The sequence below is a fragment of the Pogona vitticeps genome, chromosome 6, assembly GCF_051106095.1.
Source record: "Pogona vitticeps strain Pit_001003342236 chromosome 6, PviZW2.1, whole genome shotgun sequence".
Classification (NCBI taxonomy): Eukaryota; Metazoa; Chordata; class Lepidosauria; order Squamata; family Agamidae; genus Pogona; species Pogona vitticeps.
Window position 1 is genome coordinate 22812266 of NC_135788.1, and position 13993 is coordinate 22826258.

Consider the following 13993-nt stretch of genomic DNA (forward strand, 5'->3'; position numbering starts at 1 on the left):
TTCTGCACCCTACCCGCGACTTTGCTTTCTGCAATTACCCGTTAAATCTCATGACATTTGAATAAATTGAGGCTTTCATTTCTCTGTTGGAGGTTTTTAAAATCAAATAAGGCTTCAGCCTTTGTTACTTAAGCTGTGCTTTTCCTGAGGGGAGCTTTGACTTACTTTGGTGTGATGATATTCTCTTTTTATTGATGTGTTTTTACTTATGGTTTCAATTTGTTTTGTTTTCTTCATTGTATTTGTTTTTATACACTAAATGCCTTTACTGCCACTTGTTTTCATTTGGTTTCTTGGTCACAGAGATGTGGTCAGTGTTTAACCATAGTAAACACAAATTTTAGTGCGATAAAAACTCGAGACTCTCATTTTAAAATGAAATGTGATTGGAATGACTCATTATTTGATAACATTATTTGTTTTAACATGTAAGTTGTAATAATAAAACCCCACAACTTAACCTTTGTATATGTTTGTAATCCATGAAAAGCAGGCTGCACAAGATAAAAGCAAATTCAAAATTAAGATGTGGAGCATGATAACAAATCTAAATAACTTGGACTAGAGATGGGGGTATTCGTATTCGTATATGAATACCCCTGCACAGAGTGGACGAGGGTCCACTCACAATTCTGCCACTGTCGCAAGCTCTGGGATCCTTCGTATCGCTCTGGAGCTTGCGATCGGGATAACAATCCTCTCTGATAGGTCGAAGAGTAGCTCACAGATCGCAAGCTCCGGAGTGATAGGAAGGGTCCTGGATCTCGTGGCGGCAGCAGAATTGTGAGTGGACCTTCCAGCCCCGTGGGGCTGGACCCTCGTTATCACCACCTGTGCGGGGATAGTTGTATTCATATAGGAATACCCCCATCTCTAACTTGGAGTTTGGTTAAATGGGATAATAGCTGTGCAGTAAAAGTCAGAATACAGATGGCCTGAGCATCTTCTTAAAGATAAAGAATGTAATCTGTAACAGAAATGTAATATTGGCTTTGGAAAGGCACATTGTTCATTCCTATGTATTTTCAGTGGTATGGCATGGAAATATGGACTTGAACATGGGGCTACTGGGGGGGGAAGCATTTGAAATCTGGATTTAGCATCAGTTGCTAAGAATTTCTTAGCTCAATCAAAAGTGCTAAGGTAAATCAATGAAGACCACGGAATCATAAAACACATAAAATATAGAAAAATAGAATAGTCATGAAAAAAAATTAAAAATACTGATTGTTATAACTGATCAGTCGATGGTAAAATAAATGGGAAAAATGTGCGCAAAACCCTTTTTAGCTTAAAAACCTTAGAGACTGGTTTGGATGCAACATGCAAGTTTAGAGCTGCCATATGCGTGGTTAGAATATCCATGCTGATGTTCAACTTCTGGTAGAAGAGGAATAAGAAAACGCATATCCAGTATAACATGGCATTTTAACATAGCTGTAAGATGGGACTTTAAGTGGTAAATAGTTAGAAACTCTTAGTATTACACATATGTTTATTTTTTCTAAAATATTTATAGTTACTACTAGCTTAATGGTATGTGAAAACAATTATTTATTATTACTGTTAAGTGATGCAAGATACCAGTACCATTTTCTAGCTGTGTATTACTTTATATTTATATTTGTTAATATAAGATATGAAAATGTCTAAGGCTAAATAAAGACCCGGTAACCTGATTCAATTCAGGAGGGCTTTCTTTGTGTAGAAGATGCATTGTCAGGCTGGTTTTCTTGATTTCTGGCAGCATAACTCTAATCACACAAAGAAACAAAAATGTACTGTATTTCGTAAAATACTTTGAAATGTAGATTTGGGATGTACCAAAGTTTGTGTAATCTGTATCTAACTTTCAAAATTAGCTTTGTTGAATTAGTTTGAAAAGTGGTTTCTTTCCTGTGGTAGTCTAGGAAAAAAAATCTGATATTTTCAAGCAGTGTTTGGAGAGCCTACCAAAACAAAAAGAAATTATTTCATCGGTTGACTTCAATTTTCCATCTTTATCACTGTCTTCTAATTGAAAATCTAATGGGGCTAGTTATTTCTCCATGCCTTTAAAAAAACTTTTCTGTCCTTTGGGGAGATAATTCCAAAGGGTCAGTTGTGGGAAATGCCATGACCAACAGAAAAACCAGGTTGCATGTCAGTTACTAGAATTCTGCTATTGTTATCTCCTCCATAAATCCACATTCAGTTTCCAGTTTCCTCATTGCATTGGGTTTTTTTCTGTTGGTTTGCTGTTTGGGGATTCTGACACTCTGCTAACATGTAGTTAGAAGGCAAATAACACACCACATGCATCATTGCACGGGCTCACATCCATGACATTTGAAATTCCAACAGATTTGAGTCATCAAGGTGGTGCTGACAACTCATTCCATAGAGAGGGGATATGTGAAGGAGATTATCCAATAGGAGAATTCATAGTACTGGTAAGTAAACAAGCTGTAGCTGTGCTGTTATTATAAACAGTCCCAAATTTATGCATCTGGAAGATATGTGAAGCTATTGTGAAGCATATTTGGTTTTGAAATTAGTAAAAGGACATTCTCTCTGTAACTCTCTTGACTATGAGAGTTTAGAATTGTAAAACTGCCCCCTCCCTATCACTTTTACTCTTATAGATTGCTTTTGCTGTTCTGGACTGGTTTTATATAAGCATAATTAATACACTGGAAGATTATATATAATATACCAACACCCAACAAATCCAATGTATAGCATTTTTCTTTGCAGGAATAAAATTTCATAGTGCAATGTAACAAACCTGGTTAGAAGAAATAACATATTTTGTTGTTGTGAAGGAAAAGCACTAGGTGATCAAAATGTTCAGTTTGTTGTAAGCAACTGCATGGAAAGCTTCATTATAAGTGTTGGCTTCACTGCAGAAATTAATATGAAAGAGTATTTTCAATTCTTTGGTTTCTCTTTTTGAGATGAAAGAATAAATACTTCATTCGGAATGCAGTTATTAAAAGCTGTTTTATAAATTTTGAAATTTGTTCTTGTACTTGAAAGAAATCTGAAGGATTGCACTTTGTTATGGATTCTCCTTCAGACCACCCGTATAGGCAAATCTAGTTGTTTAACAGCTTAGTATTTGGTTTTTCCCCAATATAAAACTAGACTATTTCTCCAGTTCAGTATAGATGTGAAATAGGCACTGAGAAATTACAGTGTTTGCTAACTGAGAATCAAATGTGTTATTCATTTTAGAAGTAGTATTTAATTCCTCCCTTCCCCATATTATTCTCCACATTATTATTCACTACATCATACAAGATCAGATGATCTATGAAAGTGTCCCACAGTGCAGTTCCATGTGGTTTTTAGTTTTGTTCTTCAGTACTAAATTTTTGATTGTGAAGTCTCTCCTGGGGGAAAATGCTTTAATAGTGTGCTAGCAGCTCCAAGTACAAGCCTATTTTCTTCCTGTGATTTAAGACATTACTTCTAACTGCATGAAATTCACTGTGTGTTCACAGAACTGTGCTAAAGAATAATGATTTAAGATCAAGACAAGAATTAACTACCCATCTCACCAATCAGTGGCCTTCCCCAGGAGCTCTGGATGTTAATGCTGTTGCCTTGGATACGCTACTTTATCGAAAGCAAAATAAGCAGTGGGATGAGTAAGTTGAAATATTTGTGCAGTGCTCCTAAAATCACAGAGATCTTACTTTCCCCCCTGCATCTTGTCAACTGGAATATTATGTTTGAGGTCTTGGAGGTGAAAAACACTAGTAGATACTAAGTATTTAAGCAGCCTAGAAGTACTTATGTTATATATTCATTACCATCCTCATCTTAAAACACATTCACAACAACAACAACACATAGTGCCTTATAGCAGACATTCTCAACTTTTTTTGGATTGCACAATATGAAATGCAATGTGAAAGAAACATAGGCCAAATCAGGATTGTATAAGTCACATAAGGAACCTTACAAGGTGGTGTGTGAGGAACTGGGTGTCTGTGAACCCCTTCAGACATGCCAGGGCCCCCATTGAGAATGGCTGCCTAATAAAACATCTGCAACCAAGCATAGGAGCTATAGAATGTGTACAAACACAAAATGTTTGCATACATTTTCAGGAAATATTGAAATCATCCTGCCAGATAGCACTTTATTTTATTTGATAGTACATAAATTTAGTCTTGGGTCATATTAAAAAATGGAGAAATAAAACTGGATGAAAGTCAAATGCTCAGTAATCAAGAGAGTTTTGAAATGAGCCAGAGGACATGTATATTTTTTTACAGTGCATACTATACAGCAGTACCTCAGTTTATGAACACCTGTTTACGTAATTTTTGGTTTATGAACCAAAATCCATAGAAAAGAATGCCCTGGTTTACGTTTTTCCCTCCCCCCCCCACTGCATGAAAGGGTTTCCCCAGGACGCATTGAGCCTGGAGATTCCTACTGCAATCCATTTCGCTTTACGAAATCTCTGCATTACATAATGTCCCTAAGGACACATTCATTTCGTAAAATGAGGTACACTTGTACTGTATTAGGCAAGTAGCTGTCTACTCTATTTGTATCATACTCCTAACTAGTACACAATTATGTTTATATTTATGTTTGGGATGTAGGATACAGAGTTTTCATAGTCCTATATGCAACCTCTATTCTTGCCTATTTCTTGCAATATTCCTTTAAAAAGTTACCGCCCCAGTGATTGCTGGCAATAGTTCAGTGCTGAACCATGGCAGAAATGGAATTCCTACACTGAACAAAGAGGGGTGCATGATCCCACTGTGTAATCTACACCCCAGAGTACAAATCCCCATGAGAAAATGTGGTAATTTTCATTTTGAAAGTGTGGTGTTGTCATGATGAATGTTTGATCTGCAATTTCAGAGGATGAATAGGCATCATAATAATTTAAATAAATATTTGTCCTTTCTGGGTTTTGGTTTAATGTTTGTCTCTACTGAAATTATAATGACATACTTACAAGCTCTTTGGGGAGAAAGGCATTTGCCCACCCAGGAACAATAGTTCTGATATTCTTCCAAATGGTGGTCCTTTCTGTGTGCGTTCATTCCCAATATAGTGCTGCTTATTTATGCTTTTCAAACCCCCACATTATAAAATAGATTTCCAGTCTTGTTCTGTATATCATATATTTATGCATCTCACCCCATCCTTACTGTTTCATGGCAAGTACTTTGTGTATTCCTTTTATTTAGTTATCTTTCTCAGTTCCATAGTAATTTATTAGAGATTTTCTTACAATGCCACATGGCTTGATGGCCTTATATTATGTGAAGGTAATTTGGTTTGGAGCTGTGTGGACACTGTAACCTGCAGAGCTGGCTTTGCCATCAAGTAATCTGCATTTTATTTTTGCTTTATTTCACATTAATATCCTCCTTTTAGAATTGACCATATGGGGGTTTCAAACAAATACAATGTTATTTAAGAGCCATCTTGCTTCACTAACAGATGATTGGGGGCTTTCCTCTTCCAGGACGACTGTGGTGCACATAGTTTTGTGAAAGTGTAAGACAAAGGGCCTTGGCTGAATAGATCAGTGAACTGAGTGTTTGGCTGCAAAGCTAGAGATCAAGAGTTTGATTCCCCACTGTGCCTTCCAGGAGAAGAGTCAGTCTATGTAGCGGGCAACCTGAACATCCCCAGAGTGCTCCCCCAAAGAAGGGTGTAGTTAACCACTTCTGAATGCTTTATACTTAGAAAGCCCTAGCAATGGTTTTCCATAAGTCAGATTGACTTGACAACATGTAGTAATTATTTCATTACTAAAAGAGAAAATGCAAATGCTGTCTCGGGCAGAAAATGACAAGGTAAGAAATAATGCTGCCAGTGGATTCCAGTTGGCAGGACTAAATGAATACCAGCAGCTTACTCAAGATTCTTACATTAAGTTATGGACAGTAAGCCAGAGGTTCTATCAAAGCACTACGGGTTAGTAAAGATAAGAGAATGATGGCTGTTAATAGGTGGGAGTGAGGTGGAGGTTATATGCAGACTGGGCATTAAGATTGCTTTTCTGAGTGTCATAGGAAAGGCATAAGAATGAAATACAGGGAAATGGGGGATATAACCCGTCTAATGAGATGCATTCTTCATACAAAAATGTTGATTTCTTTTACATGATTACCTGTACCCTGTTTCCCTGGAAATAAGACAGGGTCTTATATCAATTTTTGCTCCAAAAAACATGTTAGGGCTTATTTTCAGGGGATGGGTTTTTATTTCATTTACAGCAATCTATATTTATTCAAATACAGTCATGTCATCTTCTTCTGTTTGCTGCACAATGCTGCATGGTGGAGGGAGGGGTTTCACTTAACTGGGGTTATTTTGGGGGTAGGGCTTATGTTACGAGCATCCTGAAAAATCATACTAGGACTTATTTTCAGGTTAGGTCTTATTTTAGGGGAAACAAGATAATAACCTTTGAAATTGTGAACTGAGAATAGAAACTTGGAATCCAAGTGAAGTTCGTGAGTTGTTAATCCTATACTATGCATACTGTGTATAATTCATTCCATTTAGAAAGTTATCCTCCACCATCTATGAACTGTGCAAATGGATCACTATTACTGGCTTGTGTATTTTGAATTATTCTAAAGTCTTGTTGTCCCTATATGATTCTGTGTTCATATTCATAAGGAGTCATCTTGAAGCACTGTTTTTACCATTGTGTTCAACCACTCTTGTAGCTTTCGACAGGAATCGGGTTGGTGAAAATATCTGTTCCAAAGCATGTGTGGAGAGTTCTAAACTTCCGCTTGGCAGAGGCTGGCATACTTTCAGAGATACGATCCAGCTAGAAACTTTGGCTAGTTTTCAGTTGCTCATCTCTGCTACAGTATATCCACTGAACCAATGGCTATATTACTTGGCAGGGAATATATGTATACTATATATAAATCCCCAAGTCTTTTTATTTTAATGAGATTATCCACTGTTGTTCAGACTAGGAATAAGACACTGAAACATTTTTCATTTTAAATACTGAGATTTTCTGGTTTCAGGTTGGCAGACAGTCCAAGAATACACTGTTTGGGGCGGCGGGGGGGGGGGAGTATTTATATATATATATTGTTTCAGTAGCACTACTTAATATTGCAAGGAAAAACAGGACATGAACTTCGAAAAGCATCAGAATTCCTCAGCAGTGACATAGCCTCATTGACTGTTATGATTTGTGGGGTGAGGTAAAAATAGTACTTTGATAGTGAATATTAGAAACACTATGGATTAAATACAGCTGTTACTACACATGGAAAAAGTATTCACAACTGTATTTACATCAAACAATTTCATTTAATGTAAAATAATTTACAAGCACAGTAGGTTCACTGAATACACAAGACTCATTGTCAACCCCAATATAAGTTGATTGAGTCAATGAGTTTGCTCTATTTAACAGCGGGATTTAGCCCAATAAAATAATTAAAGCTTAAAATAGCAAAGATAAAAGTGGCATGAAATAGACAAGGCATGAATATTTTCAAAGCCTGGGAAAATAAAGAATTATTCTCCTGACATCAGAAAAATGTTAAAGTGTGTCAGAAGAGTACACTAAATGGATGCATCACCACTCAAAAGTCCTTTTCCTTCACACTCAGCTGCTTTACCTCAAATGGTAAGAAAACCCAGAAATGGGTTTCCTCTCTTGGAGAAGGATCAGGCACTTGTGAAGACAGACAGATGTTAAAAAACGTAAAATAAATACATTCTTAGTCCTTGTTCCCAGCATAATACCCTTGGGATTTGTATTCATGACTCTCTTGTGTTCAATGGAACATGTCTATTCAGATTTATTTACTTCAAGCAATTTAAGATAAAATACTTCATAAACCTCAATGGGTTGGATCCATACTAGTCATAATTATAGAAAATGCACTACAACACCCAAAGTATTACTAAACCTAGATGTAACAATATATATATTTTATTGTGCAACACATTAACAGGAATAATTAAATTGAGAAGGTACTGTTTTATAAATTAAGGAAAATATCACTTGCTATAATAAAAAATAATTGCTATTTCTGTTGTACAACAATTTGAAGTTAATTTAGTGGAACTGATTGTCATTCGTTTTGCAGAAAGAGTTTTCACAGTCTGGACCAGCTCTCTGCTGATGTTAGCCTTTCTCAAACATCTCTGGATCCAAGTCACTCACAGGATGGTGATGGAAAGCAAGAAGGGTTAAATTTGCTTAGTGAAGGTAAAGTCACCAGCCTAAATATTATTTTCTTCACAATACTTTATTATGGTTAATGAGAACTTTCCATGTTATTTCCCCCATTTTTTGCTCCTCAGAAATAAATAGTTGAGACTGTGCTTTGTCTTTTCCAAAACCTTTTCATTGTAGTGATTATTCACATATGCTACAATTCTTTCTCTCCATTTTACTACTGTCTGAATGCTTTCAGTTCTTACTTGTTCAATTTATCCAGTTTAGCCAATGCAGAGTGTCAGGTATGGATTGAAAATTGTGGTTTTCTGATCCAGTCTCTTCTCAGGAGATTCTGAAGCACCTTCAGAATGTCTGAAGTTTATGCTTGTGCCTTTTATCCAAGTGGCCAATGCAGAATAGCAACGCTGAGTTAAAATGGTAGTTTTCTCATCCTCTCCTTCCTTGAATAGGACTAGCTTTTGGTGGAAGATGACCGACCTTAGAATAAATTGCCAAACCCTGTGGGTGGCAGATATGTGAACAATGCCTTATGTAGCATAAGGTCTGTCTTTAGGAGATTGGTATATACTGTAATTCATCTGTTAGTGGGTTTAGGAAAGATTGGTCCTAGTACAGTGAATGCAAGGTTTTATGTTGTGATTGATTGTTCGTGGTGACTTAAAATTTTTTTTTTCTTATCTTACATTGTCCAGTAAAGACAGTATTTCTTTTCCCACAATCAATGTCTGTGTTCCTACATTTTAAAAAAACAGGGAAATGTCCCAAAGGGGGAAAATCCTTACAGTATAATACGAAATTATGGTTGAAGCTGTGCCCCCAAAGCAAGGAACCAGATCAGAGATCAACCACTCTTTCCACATTCAAAACATGAGTGTGTGGGCAAGCCCTACTTGTGTCTTGACTTTTACCCCAAATAATCATTAAGAGGCAACTACCACTCTTTGATTTCTTAGAGCAAATAAACCTCTACTTACTTAGGACTAAGTCCATTAATCACACTGACTCTTCCCAAATATGGATCAGTTGGATTGTATAAGAAAATATTTTGTAATTTTGAGTAGAAACTACATTGCAAAGTTGTAAGGCCTCACACTGTCAAAGTTCACATTTCATTTCAGCTTTTGAAAACTACAACTGTAGTGGTACACTTTATAGAAGCTGGTTGTGGGATTATGTTGTAGTCTACTTCTTGATGGTTGCTTCTTGGAAGTTATGATACAACCAATATGTTGTAAGCATAGGCTGGCTGGTCTGAATTCCCATGCTTTTAAGGGAATAGCTTTTACTATTACTTTTTGTTTTAAACTGTATGTATTTTCTTTCTGATGTGTAATAATTCTGGATATACAGAGTACTATGCAATTGTGCTGTTTCCAATTGTTTTTAATGTGTCATCAATTCTGTGGCAATTCTGAATATTAAAGAGCCATCAGACCTTTCAGGCATTATGGATTTCACGTCACAAAACAGTGTTTCTATGCAATGTAACTTAAGTATGTGCAAGAGTATCTTCTTGTCTTAACTAAGGATAACTTAATCTTTCATTGATATTGTTACTGCTGGGATGCAATATATTAAATTTACTAAAACAAAGAAGCATAAAAATTTAAATTCAGAAATAATTATCACATTTAGATCACCACATAAAATTTTAATGGTCAGAATCCTATTGGGGATTGCACAGGCATAAGTGTAGTTGTGTAAACCAATCTCCGATAATGAGCCACCATGCCATGCATAAAGATGCGTGATTTGTTGTGTGACCAGAGATTTTACTAGCAACTTGTTAATCAGTGCCAGTTTGCAGAATGACACTGATGCTGACTTAAATCTTGGATAGGATTCTAACCATTATACTTTACTTGTTTAGATCCTAGTCTTCAATAACGTTCTCAGGATGGCTAGATGTCTTATTATTAAATCTCATAGGTAATCAGTTCTCTGATGAGTTTACATTCTTATGGTTGTGTCTCCACTCAGTTTGGAAGACTTCTGTATAGTATCATGAACTGCATCTCAGCATACGTGGCCTTGATTCTGGAGCCAGCTGGGGCTTTTAAAGCATCCCTCATTACATTGGCTCTAATATGAGGATTCAGAGTTATGTGCAGAGTCAGTGCAATTCCAGAAAAAGGTTTTGTCAAAAAACAAAACTATTCCATCTAATGGAGGACAACTATGTAATTTCAAATTGTTTGTATATATATGCCATCAAGTCATTTCCAATTTATGTTAACCCTTATGAATTAATGGCATCTGAAACATCCTAACATTAGCAGCCCTGCTCAGATCTTGTGAAATAAGACGTTGGCTTATTTTATTGAGTCAAAACATCTCATGTTAAATTACTACTTCTATGTGATCAAAAAGATTAGCATAATGAAATATAGGTAATAATCACAACTTAATTTTGGAGCATTTTAGATATTTTCATGAGAATGTTTACTTGTTTTTTTTTTTTTTTTAGAATGAACATATAAAGCATATTACATTGATAGAAACCAATTAAGAATGGAACATCCCGGTATTATCATACATATAATTTCTAAATCCTCCTAATCCAGTCAGTGATTAAAAGCAGCTTGGCATTTACCACTTACTAGAAAAGTCAACCCTAGTTCTTATGTGATTAAAATCTGCGTACCTGAATTTTAGTCGTCTGTCAAACCGCCTTTATCCAATGGCACTCATGTATTTGGTGTTAAGTAGTAATTTTCTTTGAAAGCTTCTTTCTTTTGAAACTCGACTAAGTTTACACTCATTCCTTTTCTACAACTGTGTGTAAACCAAACATAAGATGCTTGTGGAGTTTTTTGTGTTTACTTTAGAATGTCTGAGAAACTGGACCTAGTGGGCTATGTGGATTCTGGCAAACTGAAGCCACCAATGCTTCTGTTTGGTCGAAGAGCTGAGGACTGTGGGAGAGCTTACTGCCCAGTTCTTCAACTGAGCTCTTGCTAAACTGAAATTCCAGCAAGGGGAGGCCTTGGAATACTTCCTAATCACTCCCTGCAAGTGATTTTCAAGGGTTTAAAGCTATAGCAGCTTGTAGCAGGATATCCTTTTTCTATGTAAGATACTTGTAGCAATAGTTCAACTGAAGGATCAAGAAATGAGAACAGTAAGATAATGATAATCCTCTTGTGTTAAAATGTGTTATAATTTAAGTGTTTTTCTTCACTTAATTAGGAAAAGAAGATACTCCTTCATTACTTGGTCTCTGTGGCTCTCTGACTTCAGTAGCAAGTTACAAATCTCTCACAAGTTTGAAATCCAGTGAATATCTTGCAAGCCCTACGACAGAGATGACAAGTCCTGGACTTACTCCTTCTTGAGCAGATCTATGTAGAGAAGGCCTTTTGGATTGCATTCAGTTGGTCTTCCTTGGTTTATTTGAGTCAAGGATCATAAGAGGTCAACCTGATTTTTTTAGAATGGCTAACTGTCCTTTTTGGTTTTGGCGTCTTGATAAAGGACTGTCTAGGAGCATGCTCCTTGATTCCATGGTATTCAGTCTATGGTTGAATGTACAATTAAGGCTATAAATTGCCTGTAAAATGAGGGGGGTTTATTATACTAAGTGACAGATTGTCTCTTTTCTGCAAGACCTCTTGATCTCTAGATCAATGTACTTTATTGAAAATCCTTAGATATACTGATATTTTGAAAGGATAGCACAAAAATTAGTGGGTAAGTGTAACATTTGATATTAGCATATGATTACAGGAATAATATTATACATAGCAAAATATTTGAGGCATACAATTGGTCAGAATTCTACTGGAGTTCATGTATACATTACTTGATGTGGCCAATTCCTGCTGATTGATTAGTTGTTGGGATATGTCTCAGTGGTGTGTCATGTGCTTAGTTGGACAATCAAGATGTGTCCCAGGACACCATCAGTTAGTTGGAGTTAGCTGTAGCAAGTTATGCAAACCTTATGCGAACATGAATAGAATTCTGGTTATTATGATGGATTTAGAAAAGGAAAACATGGGCAACTACTAGCCCTCTAACTAAACTTGTATTATATTGTAGGCTTCATTAATCTAGGTGACTAAATTATTGCATTTGGCATCTTGACATAACAAAATTTGTGCAAAAGCAAGACATTTGGAGATTGTTTCTAAATGGCTGTGTTCACAATACACCTTAATGTAAAGGCAGGAGATACTTTCAGAAAAGAGTAATGTTACTATTTATTTATAACTTCTTTTTGAGAACAAAGTATCTCCGAATGGCAAGTGCCACAACTGACTTTGATGTAAATGTTTTTGTTATCTATTTTTCATGCTTGGGTTCTGAGCTGTTTGTTTCATTTACTTTGTAGAAGAACATATGAAAATTCAGATGTAAGCTGTTAAGCTTCCAATAAGCTTTATTTTATAACATCTAAACAATGCATATGTTATTTTTGTAAACTGCAGTTTCATTTTTGAAGCACAATCATCATGTGTAATTGTAAGTCATTTGATACACACAGGTCCTCTGAATTTGGAGAGTTTTCTTAAATCCTTTATTGTGCCAAAGAAATTCCATACTTTGTTTACTAGTGTGCAGCAACATGGGTAATCTAGAAGTACAGATAACTTTGGGACTGTCATATAGATGCCATATTATTTTGCCAAACAGAAATGTGCCTCCTATAAGACATGTTGTACAATTTGATTTATATGAGAATGAATGAATGGTTTTGACAAGTTTATTGTGTTGTATACCGGAGTTAAATTTTGAAACAAGACAGCATTCCTGCTCCGCCAAAAGTTTTGTATTGGGCTGCTTACCTGATAAAAATAACTTCATGCATGTTATCTCTTGTAAAATAGATGTCCTTAAAAATATGAGGGACAAACTTAATCAGTGCATATAAGTTCCCAGAGTTGTGTACAGTAATGCTAGCTGGCTTGTATGTTAAAATGTGGACCAGTATAATGTAGATCTAAAACTACTACTTTGTCACACCAGTGACAGATTGGAGCAGTTGGATGAAAATCTTTTGTAGATCATAGCTGAAATGTCTAGAATGTATGCGTAAAACCAGTCAACTTGATATTTTTGCATGAAAAGGTTGTTTTTCTTTTGAAATCTCGCTAAGATTTCAAAATTGAAAAAGAAACCATGCTGTGCATATTTATTGCCCTGCTGTACCAAATGTTGCACGTCCATTAAATATTTTGTACGATTACTCTCATAGTTGTTCTTGATGACAGGCTAATTGCCTATTCATATTCATTAGAACTGAACATTGCATTGATTTTAGGGATTGTGGAATTGTGGTAATCTAAAACATGCAGCTTTGCATTACATATTGCTTTTATGAGAGTTGTGAAATTGATTTTATACCAATGATAGACGTTAATGAGTATTTGCTCTTTTAAAAGCAAGGGCAGGTGATAGCTTTATTAGACCAGTAAAAGATTTTTTTTAAATGCTGGCTTTTGACCAATACTAGTTAGTCCTTATCAGGCTGTGTATCAATATATTGTGGCTAGTGCAGAAAAAATATTGGAAAGTTTCAGAAGTCATGGCAGGTCTGTTTCTCAAAAATCAGCACATTTAGGAAACAAACCAGGCACAGACTTAACTTTTGGATTTTTTTTCTGCACTAGTCACACCATATTGGCGCACAGCCTGATTGAAGACTAGTATAGATCAACAGCAAGCTATTTTTAGATTCTGTTTTTTAAAATTATTATTTAAGTGGTCTAATGAAATTATCAGCTCCCCTTGCTTTTGTATTTTGTTAGGACCACATGGCTTTGTTTGCTTGTTTTTGCTCTTTTAAAGGAGTAGCATTTTCCT

At 35.8% G+C, this 13993-nt stretch overlaps 1 protein-coding gene across 3 annotated transcripts in view; it reads left to right on the forward strand.

Moving 5' to 3' along the window:
- RUNDC3B (RUN domain containing 3B) overlaps positions 1 to 13376 on the forward strand; it is a 46882-nt gene extending 33506 nt beyond the window's left edge. For 2 of the 3 annotated variants that reach the window (XM_020785129.3, XM_073003129.2), the window contains exons 9-11: positions 3486 to 3632; positions 8094 to 8215; positions 11378 to 13376. In XM_020785129.3, the coding sequence (XP_020640788.1) occupies positions 3486 to 3632; positions 8094 to 8215; positions 11378 to 11523 (415 nt within the window). In that variant the 3' untranslated portion in view covers positions 11524 to 13376. The remainder of the gene's footprint in view (positions 1 to 3485; positions 3633 to 8093; positions 8216 to 11377) is intronic. The other variant, XM_020785130.3, reaches the window with a different exon arrangement.
- Positions 13377 to 13993: the final 617 nt, after the last annotated feature.